This window comes from Camelus ferus, chromosome 25, assembly GCF_009834535.1.
Source record: "Camelus ferus isolate YT-003-E chromosome 25, BCGSAC_Cfer_1.0, whole genome shotgun sequence".
Classification (NCBI taxonomy): Eukaryota; Metazoa; Chordata; class Mammalia; order Artiodactyla; family Camelidae; genus Camelus; species Camelus ferus.
In genome coordinates, this window is record NC_045720.1 from 21590010 (window position 1) to 21614979 (window position 24970).

Consider the following 24970-nt stretch of genomic DNA (forward strand, 5'->3'; position numbering starts at 1 on the left):
GTGTATTTTAAAGGGCAGTTGAAGTAACTTGACCTTTATTGGAGGGATTGTGTTATGTTCAGTTAAAATAATTTTAATATCATAAATAATTCTCCAAAATTAGAAAGAGTCCTCTGGCTTTTCACAGATAAATGCTTTTCTACCCCTGGATAGTCATAATGAGGGCAACATAAATATCCTAAACTCTTTTTCTGTGTGTACAACACAATGCCATCATTGTATCTATACTAGAAGATTCATAATGATATCTTTAATTTATTGAGCTCTTGCTGTATGCCAGTTCTGTGCTAAATGTCCTACACGTATTACCTACATATAATATCAACATATATACACACTCACACACACACACACACAAACATCCCTATGAAGAGGGTATTATTATTTCCATTGTAATATTAACAATATTGAGGCTTAGAGAGAATAAATAACTTGCCAAAGTCATATAGGTAGAAGATAAAGCCTAATTTTGAAACTAATCTCTGAATTTTAAAACCTGAGCTGTTAATCAGGTTTCAGTATTTTGCAAGCTGGAATCCAAGTACACATTCTCACAACTCCATGATTCTATAACATACTTTAAAACTGTTTGCATTCTCTAATAAATAATCTAACTGATAAAAATATTTGTGCATTCTGGATCATCTGTGTGATCTGGGAACATTTGTCTTCATGCCCTCATAAGCATGCCTAGATTCCAATAGCTACTGAGAAAGAAACCAGGCAGATTTAAAATATAAATGATTCTTTCCTACTAAGTGAAGGATATATGGCATTATGTTGTACTATTCAGATGAAAGTTTCTCAGCAATTCAGAGATGATAAAATGAGGGGAATTGAATTACTGCACACCATAGTGTAATTAAAGGCATAGCAAACTCCAGAAGCTTGTACTCCAGCAACTGGCTCCTTATCCCCATTGCCAAGGACAGTTTAGTTTCAGAAAAATAAAATCTTATGCCACTTAAGATACATTGTATTATTTTAAATTTTACTGTTTTTATAGTTATTCCTATATTTGTAAACTTATTTTGGTACTATATTTGTATACAGTTAAAAGCATAAGGGCACTTCTGTTTTTACCTTTGAACATATTTAAGTAATATAAAAACAATCTGAATCAATACTGGGAGTCTATAAATTTTTGTTTTCGTTTTTGTTTTTCTTTTATCTTAAAAGAAACTTGGAAGAGTTCTGTTGGGCGACAGTTCATGTGACTGGTTGATTCTTAGCATCACATTATTAGTTTTTATTATTATTTTACACTATGTTGATATATACTGACTGCTCCATCCGGATCATTTTCATTTTCTCATTAGGCTTTTTTCTTTTGCCTTATTTTAGTTAATGTTTTAGCGTTTAAAGGGTAAAGCAATTCATTAGCCTTCATCTTGTTAAATATTTCCTATGGCTGTTCCCATGAATAATTATTTTAAAAGTATTATTTCTGGAACATAATGACTTGCTTTATTTTGTGTTTAGTTAAAACTTAGAAAAATATAACTCTCCCTGGCCTATGGTATGGTAATGGAAAGCAAGTTATAATAAGACAGAAATCCAAGTTCATTGAATTTCTGAGACGTAATGAACATGTTTGGAAATTATAAGGACTTGTTTGATTTTGCAATATTGCTACAAGCTTTTTAATGTAATAAATTAAAATTAAATATGAAAAAAATGAGAAATTCCTAATTTTCCCTAAGCCATTAGACACCTCCTCAAATTTTGCAAAATAAGTCCTGGAGGGTTAGCAGTAGCATGTACTGATTATGAGAACGCCTTAATCCATTCTATCTTTTAAACTAGGAAAGGTGATACAATTCCCAAAGATACCCAATCCATTGTACTTATTGATTGGTTAGTGAGTTTTACCCATTATATTAGTTTCCAAAGGCATTGTAGTCTTTATTGTCCTTTTTGTTACTGAAGTCCTTAGAAGAATGCTGACTACTGGGAGGTAAAAAGGGTCAAATTTTAAAAAGGTAAAAGTAAAAAGATCAAATAAGAATCATTCTAAAAGAAGATGGTTTCTCTACTTTTTTATATACTTTAAAATAAATAATTAATTTAAAATAATAAAGTTAACCAGTGATCTGCAAACTTAAAATGCATTCTGAAAATCTTTTGCTCTCATCCTTTTCCATGCTATCCTTTCATCCACCAGGGGAGAATACTGAAACTATTTCTATTTCCACTTACGTACAAGTGTTCTGTCCATGGGCAGTAGTTCCTTCTTCCTATTTAGTATTTGAGAGGGGATGAATCATCTACAACATACGGCCATTCTGTACATTATTTTCATGTTAGGCTCTAGTTAAAATAAAACGCATTTACATTTCCATACATTATATTGTTTGACATGATAATGCTTTCTATTAAACTGTACTTCAATATTTTGTTTTACCTGCAGCTGAATGTGGTGCATCTGCAACAAATAATGAAGGAATTTTGCTCTCTCCAAATTATCCACTAAACTATGAAAACAACCATGAATGCATTTATAGTATTCAGGTTCAAGCAGGAAAGGGAATCAATATTTCAGCCAGAACATTTCATTTAGCACAAGGAGATGTTCTTAAGGTAGGTGAACTCAGAATATTTATATTTTGATCATTTTTATTATTAAGTATACCCTAATACATACATACATATATATGTATATATATATGTATTTAATCAACCATAAGTTGATTCTGCCATTCATAAATTTAAATTATATATTATTTCCCTCTTTTCTGTTACTATTTTCATTGACATAGAATGTTTTGTTTCTAATGTTTATTTGTAATAAGTATTCTGTTCTTAATACATAAATTTTAAGGTTTCAATAACACCAAAATAAGAACACTTTTTGCCAAATATCTTATTTTGAATAAATATTATCTATAAAACATAATTAACATTTGAATGGTCATTTTAAAAGAAATACAGTAACTTTTTATTTTGATGTTTATGAAGTAACTTACTGTATCTCTGTTGATACATGGAAAACTTATTGCACTAATGACTATAAGCAAGTTCATAATTTCTGAATATATAAAACTAACAATATCTGTAAATTATTTAAGAAAAAATATACTTTGTTGGTAATAAAAATTTCATGTAAAATTTATTAATGTATTTTAAAAATTTGAAATAATCAAATTTAAAGATACAATTTTAGGAAAATAAATATTTTCATACTTGCTGATTTTAGTTTGCAAAGTAAGTGTTTTGGTAAATATAGTTTATATTCATTGTTGGAATAAAAATTTAATACTTCTATAAATCATTTTGAATATTTAAAAAATGATCACATTCCTTTTTTCTCATTGTCAATATTTCCTTAATCCAGGTAAGAAATTCAACATAAATCTGTTTTCAAAAATCTTGAAAAAAAAAATATGATGTCCCAAGTTGACAGGGATGGGGTAATTTTTGTTTAAGCAGTGATTTTAAGATTGTTGGTTATTTTCTTTTTTTAAAAAAAGTATGATTTTGATGATAATTGATGGTTCTCTAACACAGATAGTACTGTATGCTTGTAAGATTTGTATAGACATGGGAAAGATTTCCTGATGTACACCAAGATATATACAATTTTAGTATTAATTTAAGCCCTTTCCTGTTTCTTGGGCTTTTTCCTAATAGTCAATGGAAATTAAATTGTAATCTCTTCAACCTCCAGTTCACTGTTTGGATTTTCCTTTTAAAGTATGTTTTATTTGCTAAACTGGAGACAACATTTAAGATAAATGGGATGCTTGTACTTAGAACTGAGGCATTATTTTTTTCACCTGTGGGGAAAAATGTATCAAGACAGATCAGAAATATGTGCGTAGCTAGTAATCTGTACCACATAAGCAGCAATAATAAACATGTGTTTATAAGTTAAAAGTCAAGAAGTGCTTCCCCACAATCCCTAAAACGTTTCTCTGCTCTTTGTGATGCTTGAAATGTATGTATTACTTTTCCATACTGAATGATGTTTATTATTTAGAAAATTCATTTGGGATAACAGGTAATGCCTTTTAAAAAAAATAGCCGTAATGTGTTCTTCAGAGTGCTTTTTGACTAATGTCTTACTTATTTGGAGTAAGATCACATGCACTTGTGATGTGTGTTGCCTTAATGAAGGGTGGGACCTGAATAATAAGTGACACTGTTGGGGGATATGATAGTGAGAGACAAAGGAAGGCAGAAAAACTCAATTTAAGGCTCTTTAGTGGATTTCATTACATAGCGATTTTTCTTTCATGAGTGAAAGGATGAAATTTTTTATTCCTAGAATTTTTTTTTAATTTTTATAACTTTCCTAGAAAAAAAAATATATGTATTCCAAAGTTCAGACAATTACACACTAAGTGTTAACATAAAAATACACCAATTAAATTGTCCTTCTAGCTGTAGGTTTACCTAGGATTTATTCTAAATGATTGCTTTAAAATAACTTCACTAAACCACTCTATAGAGACAGTTTGGTATGGACTTTTAAACGCCATCTGTCTTCATGGTCTCTCCACCAGTGTAAAATGTAAAATGCTTATATGTTATTCTTCTCATTAATCCCGTGGACAACTATTAGTTCAAAGATACTTACTGACACAGGCACAGTTAGGCATGTACAAGCAGACAGATGCACCCTGCAAAAGACAAATGACTAATTCTCAAAGATTGCCAAGCCCAGAGTTCTCTCAGGGTGAAAGGTCATTTACCTAATCACAAAGTAGTCCATGAGAGCCCATCCTCAACCCCAGCACTTTCCAGTATTAAACCTAGTAGGCTCAGTTCTCTTCCACCATTCCAAGTAGGAAATAAGAAAAACAAATAGCCCATTATAGAGTCCTATGCCCCTTGACTAAGAGATTTGGAAGCATTTTCTTCCTTTATGTGGTAGGATTGGCTATCTTTTTTAGAATGACATTCTCTCGTAATACTCTTTATGTGAGTATGAGGCTTGGAAGAAGGTTTCGTTTTGTTTTGGTTTGGTTTTTTCTGGTTTCATCACTGTATTGGATTCTGACAAAAACAGAAACAACAACAAAAAAACAAAATGTGTGTGTATTTATCTATATCTACACACACACACACACACACACACAAACAGCTTTCCTCTCTGAGAGCTCATCATCAAGGCTGATACTTGTTTTCTCACTCACCCACTGTCTCTCCCTCTTCCTTCTTTTTATAAATACTTTAGTTATTTATAACCACAGTAATAAATTTTGTATCAAGTATAGACAATCATATGAGGACTCTAGGTTATTTACTCCTGGCATCACTACCAGATTTCCTGATTCAGTAGATCTGTAGAAAACTGTTTCCATTGGTCTGCACTTGGGACTAAGGACTTTCATTGAGCTCTCCAGATTATGTGATGACCAGCAGGTTTGGGAATTAGGAATATATCCTACTTTGGGTTTGTTACTTTCAATGGGCAAGAATACTGAACTTCATGATCCCTCACTCAAAATATGTAACTTGATTCTTTCAATTAACATTTATAGATGATGATGATTCTATGTAGGCTTTAGACAGGCAATAATGAAAAAGCTCTTGTCAGCTGAATAGGACAAGAGCTGAATACCAGTCAGAAACCCTATGTTTGTTTGTATTGTTGCTGTGCTTGTTTTTGTTTTCAGAAAAAGACTAAGTACTATGTTTAGACAAAGGAATGGAGCAGGGACAAAAATCAAGGCGATCTTTTTACCACAGTCAGCATTATGAAGTTTAAAGTCTTATTTCTTATGCAAAATACAGGCTAAATGGATGATTATGGAGAAGAGTCAGTAAAATAACTCAAAATTGGTTTTGGGAGTCTGAAAGAAAAGGCTAGGAGATTATGTCATATGTTTGAAAAACTAGATAGTTGAAGGACTTGATTAATAACATTCTTTTAGAAGTATGAAAAGAAGGCTGTTCATGTGTTGCTGTTGTTGTTTTCTAAGATGTATTATTTTCAAGGTCTTTGTTAATTTATGTGTGAGTTCTGGCAGTACCACTTGTGAGAGCCTGTTAAATTTTCAGTAATTTTGTGAGCTGGTTGTTAAACATAGCCATTATTAAAAAATAAATTGTGTTACAATTAGATTACCATTAAATTAACTTACAATTAAAGTATGTTCAAAACAGAGGTGATAAATGCAATTATTTCCTAATTATTTTACTACTTTAACTATTACCAGTGCTTTTTGGGTTAGTTATATGTATTGTATCTTTAGGATAGAAATACTGTCACATGTTGTACATCTCTTTCCAACTCTGTATTCAATGATGTCACCTTGAGAGCTTGATATTGGCCATAGTAGGAGTGTTTATGTCGGGGTCGAGAGGTTCTTGTTACCTGCCTGTTCTAACATTTGCACTGCAGAAATTAGGCAATACTACAAAATCTGACTTGATTTATTGTTTTGCTCATTGTCTGTACATAAGTAGAAAGAGTTTGTATCTGTAGTCATTTTATTGTGAATAGTACAAAAAATCAAGAAAATATATTTTCAAGTATTTGAAAACTATTATTCAGTTTAGTAAAGAAGTTGCTCATATCATCTACAAACCAGTGAAGTTCTGATATAACATTATTTATATTGTGTCATGTTTATTTTACTTATTAACATGAAAAATCAAGCAATATTCACTTAGAAACAACCTTTGTCTGCAAGTTGCAGTTACAAGTTGGAGATACAAAAGTTTGGCAAAAAATACTGACAGCATCCTGTAAGAATCAATTAACTCTTTGAAATTTAAAATAATGAGTACTGTATATTTTGTTACTATGTGTAAATAGCATGCTACACATCCCTTAAATCAGGGATTCACAAATGTCAGTCTGTGGGCCAAGTTGGAACTGAAACCTGTTTCTGTAAATTAAATTTTACTGGGAGAAAGCTATGTTCGTTCTTTCACGTATTGTCTATGGCTATTTTTGTGCTAGAATGGCAGTATTGAATAGTTGCCACAGAGATGTTAAGTTTCAAAAGCCTACAATATTTACTATCTAAACCTTTTTAGAAAAAAGTTTGTCAGCCTCTCTTTATATCAATACAAGTTACTAAAAAAGATATATGTATGTATATATACATTCACCAATTTGGTTTGTTTGAGAGCTGGTTTTTAAACGTTTTCTAGCACACCAGTGATCTCTTTAATCCACCACAGGTATGTGTCAACTCGGCTTGTTGTTCATTGGTAATCCTTTGTTATTTCCCCCTCAAAAGCACTCTCTAAATAACCATTTTGTATAGAGTGCAATGTTAGGACTCATAAAACCCTTCCTCTTCTCCCATATTGAGGATCTCAGAAGTAAAATGATTTGTGACGGGCCATACAGCTTTCATGGCAAAGTTCGAACTTGAACGTAACCACAAAGCTAAGGCCCTTGAAAACCTGACCCTTCATTGTGCTCCCAACTCCCTCACTTAAAACATAATAGCTCTTATAATTGAGTACACATTATATAACTGTTACAAAGACATACATATTTGAATACAAACAGGTATTATCTTCTCTGTTACATATCATCTTTGGAAAGAACATATTAAGATTTAGAATATTGTCCTTTTTGATTAATGATTGTAAAAATTTTTTTCTTTTTCATTCAAACTTTGACATCTTACTCAACTTATCAGAAAAAAATTATTTAAAATTTTAAATCAACCTATAAAACAAATGGCCAGAAATGAGAATTCTAGTATCCATAAGCAGAAATGATTTGAAGGTTTGTGTGATTGTTCTCATGTACATGTGTAGTTTCTCTCTTTTGATTTTACTTTTTTTATGTACTTTTTGCTCTTGGGTTCTGATAACACCCTACTTGCTGATTTTTTAGAGAAATGACTGGGCCTGTGCCTTCTAATCATACCTTCATTATGTCATTAACAACAACACAGTTTTGACTGTTGATAAGCATTTTATTGTAATAGACCTTCCGGATCTAGGAGAGGGTCTGTACACCATAACTAATTTCAGGCGCTGATCCATTATAAAAGGTTTGATAATTGAAACATGGCAATATTAAGTTCTAGTCCTTTCTAGTGTAAGACTACCCAATCAATTGCAACATTATAACAAATTAGAGTCTCATCAAAGAACTTCATTAATGTTATAAAAGCCCTCAATGCATTTCATGATATTAGTTCTCAAGAAAAGTTGGAATTCTACATTTGACATAAAAATAAGTCTTCATTATCTGAATTAGGTGCTAAGTGAGAATATTTCTATGGGGAGCATCAGAGTCCTCTCCCTTTCAGTTGAAAAGTATACTATTATACAATTACCTTAGTCTTCTTTAATTTTACAAACTTCTGAAAAATAAAAATAGATACTAAGACAATCTCAAAAATAATAACAGTAACATTATACTTAAAAAAAAGGAAAAGGAAAATAGGCCCAAATAAATAAAAACATAATTAAAGATTCTGATTTAAATAAAAATAGAAATGAGAAGTAATAATCTCAAAATTTCTATGTGGTTCTGATCAGACCCAATATAATCACTCTGTACTATAAATTTACTTTTAAATGATAGGTACATTTGGTTTACTTTATTTTCTCATTTGGATGATTGCATTCATGTCTACTTCAAATGTAATTTGTCTTTGGCTGCATTGCTTTGTCCTTTCTTGTTGCCTTTATGTTCCCATCTGTATTTGAATATATTTGAAGGATTTTATTTACAAGTCAAACAGTATTGACTTGATCATAACTATAAAACTCTTTTCTTTTTAAAGCCTTCCTAATTAACACTTGTTTCTCATTTTGATTTAATGATTTTATACATGCTTCCAAAATTTCATGGCTGAATGATCACACTTCATTTTACTTTGATAATTATAATGATGTTTCCATATTATTTGTTTTCCATCTTTTGACTTTACATTGTTAAATAAACTGTTGTTAGTTTTGGTGCTGAATTAGATTCTCCCAGCTGAGCTTAAGATAATTCTTTTAATTTGAAAATATTAGCTTTTTTTCATACGTTACCTTTCAATGGTTATTTTTTAAATTATTTCTTAAAGAAAGCTTATTTTTTAAAAGGAAAAATATGCTTATAGCTCAAAAAATAGAAAAACTCATTATAAATATGTTTGGCTGACAATATTGGGATTTCTTAAAAATCTTTTTCAGGCTGAGAATGATGTCTTAATTTAAAAAAAACATTCCCAGCACCTGACACAGAGCAAAGAACAAAATATACGTTGAGTTATTTGTTACTTTTTACATTATTATTTTTGGAATGATTTTTATATATGGAATAAAATAATGATTTCTGCTATCATTAAACTTTTTTCTTCATTAGCATTGAATATTTGAGGAAAAAAGATTAGGAGAGATGTTTTTAAAAATTAAAAATAAATTTCAACAACCAATTTCTGCTTACTTAATTGCAACAATTATTTAGTTTGTATTTTCTCTTCATTTGGCTGTTTTTGACAAACTGAAAGTTGTTAAAATGTATCCACAGATGAAAGCAGAAAAGTTGAACCCAATAAAAATTAGTTATAATATAAAATTTATTTTTAATAATTTATTATATTTAATAATTATTTATATTTTATATTTGTGAATGTATTTTACAGATTTATGATGGAAAAGATAAAACAACTCATCTACTAGGAGCTTTTACTGGTGCATCTATGAGAGGACTGACACTCAGTAGCACTTCAAACCAGCTCTGGCTAGAATTTAATTCTGATTCTGAAGGGACAGATGAAGGCTTTCAACTTGTCTATACCAGTAAGTATTTTGGAAGAAAAAAAAAAATGGCCAAACAATGATCCCAAGTATTAAATAATTGCAGTATACCAGATCAGGTCATCAACATTTAATTATTAATTTGCAGTTTACATCTCCCTTCTACATATATAATTTTATCTGATTCTAACTACAACTTCAAAAATTGCAGATATTCTAACTGTTGCCATTTTAAAGTTGAAACAACTAAGGTTCATAAAGTGTAAGTAATTCATGATTTTGAGCTTATTAATATATATATTTTAAAATGTTAGTACTCTCCTCATGAAATATTTAAGAAATACAATTAAACCTTTTAATAAATGGGAATCCAATGTTAGAGCTCCTACCTGTAATTGCAAAATACACACAATATATGTGTGGTAGGTATAATTGGTCAGCCATTAATGATAACTGATGGTTTTAGATGATTGTATACTGAAGAGTAGCTAAGTTTTTAGTTTGCTTTGCTTTTGTGTTATATTGCCTTGTTAAAAATAAATTTATACAGACCTATTATATTAGGCTCAAGTCATCTATTCTGACAGTTTAAACAGGTAGAAGCTCAAAGACAGAACCATTGAGAACCATGAGTAGGTGGGTTACATCAATTGTTACATGAATTAAATGAACTTATTTTACTAGTACCATAATTTAAGAAATACACTAATTATATCAGTGAACAATAAATCATATTCAAATAGCATATTTATTGAGTTTCTGCTCTGTGTAAGAACTGTTCTAGGAAAGTAAAGTCATGTAAAACTGAGGTGATTACTGGCTGTGTGTTTAATAAATTTACAATTTACCAGATCAAATCAGTTTTTGGAGGTTCAGAATACTCATTTAATAAAGCAAAATAAACTTAAGAGCAATATTCAGAAATCTTTACTGTTAGAACATTTGAAAAAATCTATTGACTTCCATAAATTTTCTCAAGAAATCAGATGAATGAAAACTATTACAGAAATTGGGAAGCTGAAGAAATTACAGCATTGAGGATATTCACGTGGGATTCTAAAAGGAATTTGAATCAAATTATTGTTTGTAAAAATATTCTTTCTTACTGACATGAAAACTTAAGGACATGTAATACTGAGAGATTATTCTTGCTCCTTGTTTGCTTCAAGGTTTTTTTCAACCTGTGCTCGAATTGTTACTTTATTAACACAACATACATTAACAAAATGATGTTGAATACATATTTCTAAATCCTAAGAACTATTGGATACAATGTGATTTCTTATGAAGTCCTCCCAAAGACAAATGAAAATCCAAGCAAATCATATTTACAGATATTGCTGTGTGGTGGACTAAAAGTAATAGTATTGAGGATTATTGCTCAAATATAATTGGTGTGATCTGCTCAGAAGGGCAAATATTTTTTAATCTGCTGTCCTCTTTCCCTTTCTGTTTTCTGACAGGGCTGGTGACATTTTTCACATCATAGCTCAATGTTTACATAATGGTCTTTCTTTGTTCTGTGCATTTTGCATTTCTCTTTGTCTGAAATGTCAATGGGTTTCATAGAGGAAATCTACATTTTCTTTTCTGATATTTAAATTCTATGTAACTTGAGATTATTGATGCAAAGATACTGAGTATCATAGGCCATACCTGTATTTAAATTGTATGGGGTGCTCAGGTGATTGGAAGGAGTAAAACCATTAACTTTATTGCCATTGCTATGCGAGCTACTGGATGTCAAAAAAAGAAAAAGAGAGAGAGAGAGAAGGAGGGAGGGAGAAAGGAAGGAAGAAAAGGAAGGAAGGACGGGAAGAAATTCTTAAAAAGAAAACATTTGCAGTCACCCTTCTTTCCTTAATGACTTTGATTTTTCATTATAGGATATGTATCATGAACATGGAAAGCGATAGAATTGGGAAAAGGGTATAAAAGCAATTTTTTTAAAAGGGCAGATGTATATCTATAAATATTTTTCCATATCAGAACTGAAACTAAAATTTTTCAGTATCAGATCTGGAAGTAAAATGTTTATAGTCTACTTCCAAGGTGTCTCTGGATATGACCAGGTCAGTAAATGCTCCTGTGATTTTCTGAACCAATGGCTATGTTCCAAGCCCCTCTTTTGGGGAGGGTCCTGGAAGTAGTAACACATCTGTTATTAATTTTATTTGTTCCTAAGTGTTACTTCTGATTTTTACAATGGCAACCTTTCTGCACATCTGCAATTATCTTAATAGTTAACCACAAATTTCCTAGCTTTAAAGAAGCTTCTTCCCATCCTTATATACTTTGCTTTCTAGTATATTTGATTCCCCACCCACCTGGGACATCAAGTGAACTCTTCAACTTCAAGACCATTTCAAATATTTCCCTACTGGTGCTTACCTGATTCCTATAGCCAGAGTTAGCCTATTTTTTAACACTCCTTTTGCTATAGTCTATATCCACAACTACTGTAGCTGTTACCACATGGTATTGTGGTTTTACTTTCTTTGAAACATATTGTGCATAGTTCTTTATGGGGCCATTTCCCTTAGTGATATCTTTAGTCAGTGTTAGTTTAATTGCAACTTTTTACATTTTCTTGATGAATTAATATGTGGTCTGAATACTGACTTTTTAAAATATTTTTGTGATATAGAAGATTCTACTAGGCCATGCATTTTAAATACTCATAAAATTTTTAGAAACAGTAATTCATTTCTGGACGTGAGAGAATTTTCTAAGTGTTCAAATATAAGGAAAAATGGAAAAGAACATGTTTTGTATATGAATCCGTGTATACAGTCATTCCTAAATCCAGTTCCACTCCTGCCATTTTGTGGTATGTTCTCCTTAAAATTATTCCACTTTTATTTCTGAAATAACTGAGAGAACACTGAGATGCAGAGGATTAGAGACAGGAGAGAGGAAATTTGGCTAGGGCAGATCAGGTAAGGATTCATGAATTAAGTAGTATTAAAGATGTGTTGATGGGCCACAGAAAGAAATAGTAGAGAGTATTCCAGGCTAAGAGAATAGGATGAAGAAAGGCACAGAGATTAGAAAGAACATGTTAAGCAGATTCAAGATAAATACAGCAGATAATTTAATTCAGATTAATCCCACTTGCCTAGGCTTCTCACAATCCTAGTTTTAGCATAAACAGGCCTTTTTATGATCATCCTTATCTAGTGATGCCTGTCCTGTCTAATAATAGTCACTTTTTATCTCTTTCTGTTATCTGTTTGTTCATTTAATAACACTCGCTACTGTCTGGTAATTTCAATTTTAAGTAGACAGAATTGCATTTGGATGACATTAAAATGAAGAAATATTCTAGAAAAAAAGCCTTTAAAATGTGTTTTATTTCAACTGTCTTATTGGTCCACTCATTATATAATCACTAAAAATAGCAAATGGGCTAGTGGAAAAAGTGGTTGAGATGCAGCTTTGGCTTCAAGCAGTAGAAAACCTAACCATGGCTTAAACAACCAGGATGTATTTTTATCATATAAGAGTTGTGAAGAGAAAAAGCATAAGTAGGTCTTGATTCAGTTGCTGCACTAGGCAACAACCATGCCCCTGTTTTTTTGCTGTGGCATTCCTAGAGTGTTCACTTTTTATTCTCATGCTTGTTGTGACATGGTCACAAGATAGCTGCTTTAACTCTGGCCATAGGCAAGGCAAAAAGAAAGAGGGAGCAGGTAGTGTCAGCCACGTGTATCCCTTTTATCAGGAATGCAGAATCTCCTGTCAGACATTCTTGTATCTCTCCTTGTCCAAAACAGGGTTATGTAGTTATGCCTACATTTCCTAGCAAGGCAAGCTGGAAAATGAAGTATTTGGCAGACTAAATGATTGAGTTATATTATGAGACTGTCACTGTATACTGCCTGATATGATTCTGTCACTGCTGAGTACAAAATCAGGGTTTTGTTCCTGAGGGAGAAATAAAGTAGAGATATTGAGAAGACAGTGTACAGTGTCTACCATGATGTACAGCTGTAACATATGCAAAAATAATAAGTTCAAAGATATTATATTAATATATACCTCTGTGATTAGTAGTGTCATGGAAGTCCAGAGACTCTTGTGTGTGTAGAAGGGAAAAGCATTCAGCTCGCTCATTATCAATAGTTTTAGTTCTACTATACTGAGAAGACAGTGAGCTTCTCTCACTTTCCTCCACCAATAAATAAATTATAACATACCTGGTGTGAAAATGTTATACTGCATTTAAGGGGAGAAAAAGTCCCATTCCTTTATTTTTCTAAAGTAAATTAAATGTCCTCATTCTTTAGAGTTGTCTAGAATAATCTTATTTAGTCTTTGTTAAAGATATTCTTCTTCTACCAAATTAGTTTCTCAGTCAACTGTAGTTTGATTTAAAGAATTGAAGGATGGATGGCTGTGCTGGTTGAATATAAAAGCTATGTGACAAACTTAATCAGACCTGACTACCATTAGGGAATCCAATTGCTCTTCTATCCCTCCAGCCTCTCAGAGTTAACTCCCTTCTTGAGTCAGACCAGTCTTCCATTGTGTTCAAAAATGGCTAACAATTACTCTTGCCCTTGAGAAACTGAAAACTCACTCCAAATAAAGATCTAGATGAGGTATATTTTCAGGTGCTTTATACAACAGAAATTAATTAATTCCCCTGTGACTCATAAATGCATAATTGTCTTTCCTAGAGGGTGTAGGGAAGTAAAGTGAGAGAGAAAATTGCCATTGCCTTCCTTTAAAGCTGGCAGAATAAATCAGAACTTAAGATCTCAATGCAATATCCTCCCTAAAACATCACTCTGCTCTGGATAATTCTATAATAGAACTTAGCAAACCTGATAGGATACTCTCACCAGATTCCCTCAGCCCCTCCATACACATTTCAAGAATACATATCTAAATCTGATATCTTTCACTGTATTTCTCTCTGAAGGCTGAGTTGTAGAAATATCATTTCTTTTTGGTCACATATCTCATCTTTTATACCTCTATTGGAATCAATTTATTATTGTGAAAATTATTCATTGGATTATAGGTTTAAATTTTGTCTTTTCCCACTGGAATGTTTTATGCTCTGGGGATAGAGATTACTGAAGAAGACAAAGTTCCTGCCCATTTGGAGCTAACTTTTTAGTGGGGCAAAGCAGAAAAGAAAGATAAGAACAAAAGTTAACTGCATTTAGAAATAATTTATGATAGGGTGATGGGTTAGATAGTACAGAAGATGGGTCTTCAGGAGATGCTATGTGAATTGAGACCTAATTATAACTCATAGTAAGAGGGAACCACATGCAGATCTGAGGGTAGAGGGTTCTAGGCAGAGAGATCAGCAAGTTTAAAGGCCTAAGAGAAGACCTGAGCTTGAGTTGTTTTGCTGGAGCTGGATAAGCAAAGAGAATGGGACAAAATGAGAACTAAAGTTGGAAGCTAGGCAGGGGTAAAGCGGACTATAGTAAAGGACTTGGAATTTATTTAAAAGGGACACAGAGACATTTAACATTATTATGACATTAAATATAAGAGTTAAAAATAATAGCTAACATTTATCCCCCACCTCCTGTATATAAGATGTAACTCTATGAGGGAAGTACTAGTATTCCCAGTGAGAAGAGACAGAAAAACAAAGCATAAAAAATTGTTACTTGCCTAGGATAACATAGCTCGTAAGTGCAGATATTAAAATTGAACTGAGGGATCTGCCTCTAGAATTCATGAGCTTAATCACCTCCAACCCAAATTTTGGATATTTTATATTTAAAATTCCATGGATTTAGCATCTTTTTTTAAACTGTTGATGTAAATATAGAAAAATAATAATTTTAAAAAATTAATGCAATTCTTCCTTAAAGAGACTTTTTGTCATTTTATGCCTAAGATTCTGAATGCTTTATTATTGACTAAATTTACTATCAAAGAATGACTGAGGCCTAGTATTTTTTATTTTGTTCATGAAATCTTTAAACTCTATTTCGTGAAGATACGCCTCATTGCAGATTCTTCTAGCTCTGTTCATTTATAGTTACCCAACTTTCATTCAGTAGAAAGGAATTGGGTATTTTAAACAATCGTCCATTAAAAAGCTAAATTGCACCTTTTTGGTAGATTATAGCATTGTCTTCTCAAAAGCTGATCTGGCAAATGTCCATGATGCCTAGCCATTAGGCATTACCTCTGGGCTCAGATGTCTTTTTGTTATCACCTATGCACATTTAGTTTTCTAAAAAGCCTACTTGAGAAATGTCTATTGTCCCAAGGGAAGAGTTCAGATATGTCTGGACATTCTTAGCCTTTGAGTTTTGTTCCTTGAAATAATTCAGTAATCCACACTGAACTTGGCCATTTCAAAATTTATATTCAAATTAAAGATGGGTAGCAGTTGAATTGTGATGCCTTTTCTTGCATACTAGTTTTACCAATTTGTAATAAATTACCCTATTTAAGCTCTTTAATTTAGTTACAAGTATGTTTTTGTGAATGTTAACCATGAAAAATAATCAGGTAACCTATTAACTCTAATATTATTTGTAGTGTATAATTTATTTAATGCAAATGCAAGTAGGAAATTAGTGAGTCACAAAGAAGCAGCAAAATTATATGAATCTGTATCCTATAAATTGCTTAACAGATGCATTTAGCCTTTCCATTACTCTTTAAATTTTGAGCCATTATTTTCCATCAGCATCCACAGGCAGGAGTGTGGTGCTGGCAGAGGTGATTAGATGTGGCAGCAGCTTCCCTGAACTCCCAGCTTTCCTAAAAGCCAACAGTTGTCTTCTGATCTTCATGCCTTCTGCATTATTTACATTTTCCCTCTAATTTCTTGTATTGAACTTTAGCAACTCAAAATATCTAAATGGCTGCTATTTTCCTGACCAGGCCCCAGTCATTAATTTTATTTTTTTTAATCTCTCCATAGCAAAATACACCATAAAGAAAAATTTTACATAATATATTTTAGAAGGCAATATCTACAATATAACAGGAAAACATACACTTCATAGAAAGGAATTCTATAAATCAATTAAAAAATAGTCCAAGAGAAAATATGGGCAAAAAAAAAAAAAATCACAGTAGAGGAATTCCAGTAACAATAAGTAAAAGACAAAAAGTACTCGATAGAAATTAAGAAATGAAAGTTAAAGCCAAAATAAATTTCTATTGCATGTTCATAAAACTGATAGAAATTAAAAAGATATATGATACTAAATGTTGATGATAATTTGAAGGACCTGAATCTCATAAACTTTGAGGAATGTACGTTGGTAGAATCACCTAGGAAATATTTGGCAATATCTAGTAAAATTCATTTTTAGAAATGTCTGGAGTGTGCCAAATATATGTATACTAAATGGCTTATAGCTAAAAATTAAAATTCAGGCAAAACTGAATTCCACTATCCCATAATGATGGAACAAATGTATGATATACAAGACATAAACTAGCATATTTAATAAATATTGCTTTTTTTTTCATTCCCAAAGAATAAACTGTAAGGAAGTCTTTGAGTAACATATTTTCTAGTCAGTACTTTATATATGAGATTTAGAACATTAGCAATTGAAAAAGAAAAGAATTCTTTACCTTATCTCCTATTCCTCCAGATTATCCGGACAGAAAATCAGTAAGGAAATAGAGGCCTTACAAAACACATTAGGCCAAATGGACTTAATAGGTATTTATAGAACAATCCATCCAAAAGAAGCAGAGTACACACTTTTCAAGTGCACGTGGAACATTCTACAGGACAAATCACATGCTGGGTCATAAAACAAGGCTCAATGAATTTAAGAAAATTGAAATTGTATCGAGCATCTTTTCTGATCACAGTGCTGTAAGATTAGAAATCAAATGCAAGGAAAAAAACAGCAAAAACCACAAACACGTGGAGGTTAAATAAATGCTACTAAACAACCAATGTATCACTGAAGAAATTCAAGAGGAAATAAAAAATATCTAGAAACAAATGAAACACACACACACACCAATCCAAAATCTGTGAGATACAGCAAAAGCAGTTCTAAGAGATATGTTTATAGCAATACAAGATTACTTCAGGAAACAAGAAAAATCTCAAATAAATAATCTAGCCTTACACCTAAAGGAACTAAAGAAAGAAGAGCAAACAAAACACAACATTAGTAGAAGGAAAGAAATCATAAAGATCAGAGCAGAAATAAATGAAATAGAGACAAAAAACAATAGAATAGATCAGTGAAATTAAAAGTTGGTTCATTGAAAAGATAAACAAAATTGATAAGCCTTTAACCAGACCCATCAAGAATAAGAAGAGAGAAGTCCAAATCAATAAAAACAGTATGGAACAGTTTGGAGGTCCCTTAAAAAAAACTAAAAATAATGTTACTATATGACCTTGCAATCCCACTCCTGGGCATATATCTGGAAAAAAACTCCAATTCTAAAAGACACACACACCACAGTGTTCATAGCAGCACTATTTACAATAGCCAAGACATGGAAGGAACCTAAATGCTCATCAACAGATAACAGGATAAAGAAGTTGTGAATACACACACACACACACACACACACACGCACACACACACAATGGAATACTACCCAGTCATAAAAAATGAAATAATGTCATTTGCAGCAACATACATGGTCCCATAGATTATGGTACTAAGTAAAGTAAGCCAGACAGAGAAAGACAAGTTATCACGTGATATCACTTACATGTGGAATCTAAATAATGATACAAATGAACTTTATTTACAAAACAGAAACAGATTCACAGACATAGAAAACACACTTATGGTTACTAAAGGGGGAAGGGAGGTAATAAATTAGGAGTTTGGGATGAGCAAATACAAGCTACTGTATATAAAATGGACAAACAACAAGGACCTACTATATAGGACAGAGAACTACAGAGAAAGGGAAAAAAAAAGAATTCTTCACTTCCTGTTCCTCTAGTTGTAAATGCATAGCAATCATTTGCACAAGCTTTTTTTTGTTTGTTTGATCTCTTAACTTCTATAGACCCAGAATTCTAAGGATGTTCTTCTTAAAGCATTCCTATAAAGTATGTTGTTTCAAAGTTTAATATGTCTGATTGCTAGTTTGATTAGTGAGAGATAAGTGTGTCAATTTTTTGATTAGCTTGGTTAGTGAGAAAAAGGAATGCATAATTTTTATTCAATGCCTTCTCTTTTTCTTCTTATATTCTTCATTATGTCTGAATCAAAGATTACCACAGGTGTTGTATATGACCATGGATTATTTTCTGCTTGTGAATTTTAAGATGGCAAGGTTGACATTCTGCTTTATATACATCCTTATTTAAATATAAAGAATTCTAAAATAAGACTTTTTCTTGCAAGACTCATGGATTAAGTGGAATAACTAAATATTAAATATAATTCTTAAAGATTATTCTGCTAAATATTATAAATAACACCAAAGAATTCTATACAGAATGATTATGATAGAATGTTGCTTTATTATTTAAATGTTTAAATATGGTTTTGGTTTAAAAGAGGGTTGTTCCTTTAATGCATTTAGCTTATTACTTTCTCAGTTTCCTTACTCATAATCTATTTCCCTTTTTACTTAGCAGTCTGAAAGTTCTTACTTTTAGTACATAAAATTAACATATCTTCATTCACCATTAAATACTCTAAAATTTCACTTTAATAACATTAAATATATAATATTTACATTTTAGGTGAATTTCAAAGAAATAAAGCATATAAGAGCATAATAAGGACCTCCTTTTTTTAGTTACATCAAAAATGCTTACTAATATTCAAAAAGTGATTTTCAGGTATAATTTATATTTCTAAGCCATCTGCCTTATTATGTTATTGGTGCTATTTTGTTGAACAGATATGTCATCACCCTATGTGAATACACAGTTGTTCATAAACAAATTGATCAGAAATTATATTGAGGTAAGGATTCAACTAATTATCTTTCATTGGAACAAGGTAGATATTAAATAGTAGATTAGCAGATTTTGATTAAATCTTGAGGAAAAAATGAACTTTGGATCCATACATGGCGCATACCTCATAGAAACACTTGCATATGTGCAAAAGAAGGAGACATAAAAGTATAACTTTTTATAACAAGGAATAATATGAACAATATAACAGTATAAGTGATCATGAGCTAGAGAATAAATAAATCAATTTTGGAACATAGCTTCAGTGGAATATCACAAGTAGTTAAAATGAATAAAATGTGTGTGTATGTATGTGTATAAATATTTGTAAAAATGCAATGCTGGGCAAAAAATAAAGCCTTAGAATTTTATTACAATTGCATAGATTATAAACTATATAAATGCTTGCAAATCATACTATATATTATTTGTAGTAATTGAGTCAATTACATTTTTGTAGAGTAGAAACTACAAAAACTCTACAAATAAAAACTTAAAAATGTTAGAAGTCCTTAAAGAAATATAGTATGTGGTGGCAGGAAAGGAATTAGATCTCAGTTTAAATTATTTAGCAAGTCAAAAGGATTAGGTAATTGGGGATTTTCAGTTCATTCTGTGTTCTAGAAATTTGTATTTCATCAGAGTATCAAATTTCACAAAGAATGGTGAATATTTATAGTATATGTGATTTTTCATACACATCTTTATTTAAATGTCAGTTTCAAGTATTTGAGCTTTTCAGTGAAAAGAGTGGCAGCTGAATGTTTCCATAAAGATAAGACAGTTCTGAATATTTATGAATAAGCAACAATAATTCCACCAAATTGGACTAAATTATGTTGTGCTTTGTAGCTTATATACTATTGTCCATGTGCATTTTTATCTACAATGCAAAGTATTATAAATTATCTTAATTTACAAAGAATATCTCCATTATACCTCATCACCAAGCAATTGCCAGCCACATTTACAGAGCATTCAAATTAAGGAAGGATGAATTTGGTAATAAACGTTGAAAAGAGAGCTTGATTTCCATTTTTATTTTGATAAATGACACATGGTAAAACTCAAAAGTGGCTGAATCTTGAATGATAAACTGAATATTATGTTTGGTAGAGAGAATTAGAACTTGTTATTTTTGAGCAGGGACACTAAATGTAGTGTTAAGTATGCAGATCCATAAAGTAGTATGTCCTAAAAATTAAAGTGACTACTTTTGCTGTTCCTACTTCTATTTTTGAAAGACTGACTTGCTTGACCATGCATCCTTTATATTTCATTATATATGTCACAATTTGAGTTAGCAACTTTTAACCTCTTGTATAACTCTGTCCCTGAAGCTGTTTGCATATGCCTTTTTGTAACATATTTTCACCCAAATGAGACTGCCACAAATTGTTCCATGAAGAAAAATCCTGAAGGTTTTCTTCTGTCTCATAAATTTCTGTTTCTTTTCAACATTACTTTATTTTTCAGTTGTCTCTTAGAAACAACTGCCTCTAAGAAAGAGGTATTCATGAACATTATTGAGCATCTGTGTGCCAGATTTTGTGCTGGGTAGGCTTTGCAGAAAAGAGAAGAAAAGTGAAATAATTTCAGTCTATAGCAAAACAAATGAAAGAAGTAGATGATTGTAAATTGGTTAAGATGAACAAAATAATTCTATGGATTAACAGAGTAGAGAAAGATTAAGAATCCCTACAAGAGACTAGAAAGAGCTCCTTATGTTCTTTGAAAGTTAATGTTATCCCTCAACATACAGAAATTATAGTATAAATTCAGTACTATGAGCTCTACAATTCTGGTGATTCTGTGTTTATTTTGATAGTTTAGTAACTCAATAATATAAATTAGTGATTTGACATCAGTGAGCTAATACATTCTTCTTTGCTTTCTAGTTCAAATCTAGATTAATTTGGTCAAGGATCTGTGTCTACGAAAGAGATGCCAATTTATTTTTGATTAGCATATGATTTAAGATGTACATAAAAGTTGTCCTTTTCTCCAACATTATTTGTCATGAAATCACAGACTTCCCTCATTCCTGAAGCTATCGAGAATATTCATTATAGTCCTCTAGTCTCTGAAGCTAAAACTGATATAATGTAGCACCTAATTATCTTTGGTGAATTCATTATATCATTTATCTTACATTTATTTAATTTGAAAAACATTTAAGGACAGAAAAATCCCATAGCTAGAGGGTTTAGATTTTGATAACTAGAGTCATATTTGGTTTACATTCTGAAATATACTTTTCTAGTTCTTTCAGAAGGATCTTAACAGTGAGTTGTATTGACTGTTTGGTTTTTCATATTCATCTTTATTAATTTTATTCTGAACATGCACACTAGGTGTTCTGAATCTAGAGAGATTATCATTTAAGTGATATAATAATGATAGTAATAATAGTAATAAATGTGTCAGCATTTTCTTTGACCAAGTCCTTACCCCTGTAGTAACATGATGAAAATCAAATGGAAACATCTACACAAGTAGCCAGGGACAAGGAATAAAGAAAAATGGACTTGCTGAGCTTTAGGCAGTTCTCTGTCCCTTTTCTCCAGAAAGGTAGAAGAAAAAATTTTGCTCCTTGGAGATGGAATGGAAAGAATCTTGGGTTTTTATGGTAACCTTTGGAATGTAAGTTTAGGGCTTCAACAGCCAAATTAGCCTCCTGTGTCTCCATTTTTTATAATCTAGGGATATCTGTAAGGTCCTGGGTCTCATTTTTACTTGAAATGTAAACATAAACCCCCTCCAGAGTTAGGTTAATCCCTCTGAAGTTCTCTCATTATTCATATAGTTGTAACTTAACAAGGGTTACACTTAGCCCCAAATCCCAAGTTTCCAGCAAAGCCATGCAGAAAACTCCAACACTGTAGAAATCAAAAATATTTTCTCTATTTCTCACACTTTTCTTGTGAGAATTTTTGAAAGCTGTACATTCAGGAGAAGGCAGAATATAAATATTTAAAGTTCTTCAATGACTACAATGTTATATTAAATTTTGATAAAGTATATTTTAAATAGAAGGCTATTTCACTTTCTTCTAAGACTATAAAAGTAAAGCAGTCTAAAGTTATATTTGCAGTAGACATATTTGTTACTTGGACAGTTATAATTTCACATATTTTGTATTAATTTTTAAATGTTCATGATTTGATCTTAATAGTTATATTGGACAGAAGCTATAAGCTGCAAATCTTAGAGCAGGTGAGAATCTTAGTACTAAAACAAGTTATGATATAGTCATCTGGACCATGGGATGTAACTGCTAAATTTGAAAAATACACCGAATTCTGTTTTCGAGGGAAAAAAGTTCTCTTTGGTGGTTGTATACAATCAAAATACAATATGGTAAGAGTAATACAAATAGGAAAAGCTATATACTCATTCAAAATAAGAAAAAGTGATGATTTGTAGCTTTAAATCTTCCTGTTAAATTTTGTCTTTAATAAATTTATATTTTTCTCATAGGTTTTGAACTTTCACATTGTGAGGATCCTGGCATTCCACAATTTGGATACAAGATCAGTGACCAAGGCCATTTTGCTGGTAGCACTATCATTTATGGATGCAATCCAGGCTACACTCTCCATGGAAGTAGCCTTCTGAAGTGCATGACAGGGGAGAGAAGGGCGTGGGACTATCCTCTGCCTTCCTGTATTGGTAGGATACTGTTTTAGATTTTCATGAAATATTTCTATGGAAGTGTTACCAAAATACACTATACCTTTTCAAGTGATTCCATCTGTCCACTCACAACTCATACCTTAAAAAGTTAGTGAATTCATAGCTCACTTTGTGAAGAGTGAAAGGGTCCTTTTTATAACCTTATCAGTGAGTAAATTCTTTTTTTTTTTTTGGTAAAAATAGTTTATATAAAATCATTGTATTTATCCTATCTTGATGTAAAATTTAATTCACTACAAAAATATGTTGAAACTCTTAATCATACACATTTATTGAATCACATTGACCAGATTTGTTTTAATATACAAAACTATTGCCTATGCAGGTATCAAGGTGGATTAAAAAATAGTAAGTGATTCTCAGTAACTTCAAAAGCTTTCTTTACATACACACTTTTTCAAAAACCTAAGAAAGTGCTTATGTTTTTCTTACTTGTATGCATCAAGACAAAATTAAATGAATTTCAGTGAGAAAAGGCATGTGAGAGACAGTGATACCAGCTATTATTGCCTTCATGGAGCTATGGAATGATCATTTCCTCTCTTCTTTGTATAGCTGGAGTACAGTGTTATTACTGTCATCTTATAGATCAGTTAACAAATGACTGGCTATGTGTGGGAAGGAGGGTAGATACAAGAATGTTGATGACAACCTCTACGTTTTTCCTTTTCTGCTCCAAATATCAAATAGGCGCCATACAGAATACTAGGACAACAAATGAAAAAACATGTTAATAAAACACTAACTCCTCAAATATGCAGGGAACAAGTGTGCAGTGCTTATTTAGCCGTTCTTATTTCTTAATGGCATTTATGGAGGCACAAATCCAGTCTGTGTCAGGCTCATATGGATACAATTGACCTAAACTTTTCTTTTAAACAGCTTTATTAAGGTATAATCGACATCCAAAAAAATTGCACATATTAATGTGTACAATTTGATGACTTTGGACACCAGAACCTTTTGAGACAAATTTTAATGTTTGTTAATCGATACCAACAATATAGGAAACTACACAAAACTTCATAGAATACAAATAGAAAAAAATGAAATTCTAATTGTTGGAGGCCTGGCAACTAACTGCAGTGTTTTTGATGACATGAGATTTCACCCAGTTTATTAAAACATTGATTCATGCAGAAAGCAAACATGTTTTTATCTAACCAAAATACAATTATAGTGCTTTCTTTTCAGATGGCACCTGAATTTTGGATAGATTATGAGGGTAATACCTAGCATAACAATCAACCTAAACTGAGACAGCTTGGGATTCTGGAATATGACCAGCAATCAACCCACTGGCATTGGTTATGAGAAAAATGTAGCACTGATTAATTCTCTCTGAGGTTATACAGTCTTTGATGTGAATATGAAATATGTGTAGAAAATCATTAAGGGTTGCAATAGCACAGAACCATAAACTTGTAAATACTGACTTGCCATGCTGTCTTTAAAATTAAAATCACAAACAAATACATTAAAATTTCCTTATATGTTGAATCAAGCTGAAGACATTCTTTATTTTTTGGAACAATTTTATGCAAATGCGTCTCAGATGTTTGGTCTGGGATCAGAAGGTTTTGATTATGTTTGCAATGAATCAATGTACTTTACATATCTGCCAAGTCAAAACTTAGTGACTTGACACTGCTCAAGATTTCATGAGAAGAGTAACCATTTTGTTTGTTTGTTTTAAATGATGAA

General features: G+C 31.5%; 1 protein-coding gene across 1 annotated transcript in view; it reads left to right on the top strand.

Moving 5' to 3' along the window:
- Positions 1-24970, top strand: part of CSMD3 (CUB and Sushi multiple domains 3) — a 1015135-nt gene that overhangs the window by 735095 nt on the left and 255070 nt on the right. The window contains 3 exon segments of the mRNA XM_032468125.1: positions 2411-2580; positions 9558-9714; positions 23051-23242. Coding sequence (XP_032324016.1) covers positions 2411-2580; positions 9558-9714; positions 23051-23242 — 519 coding nt within the window.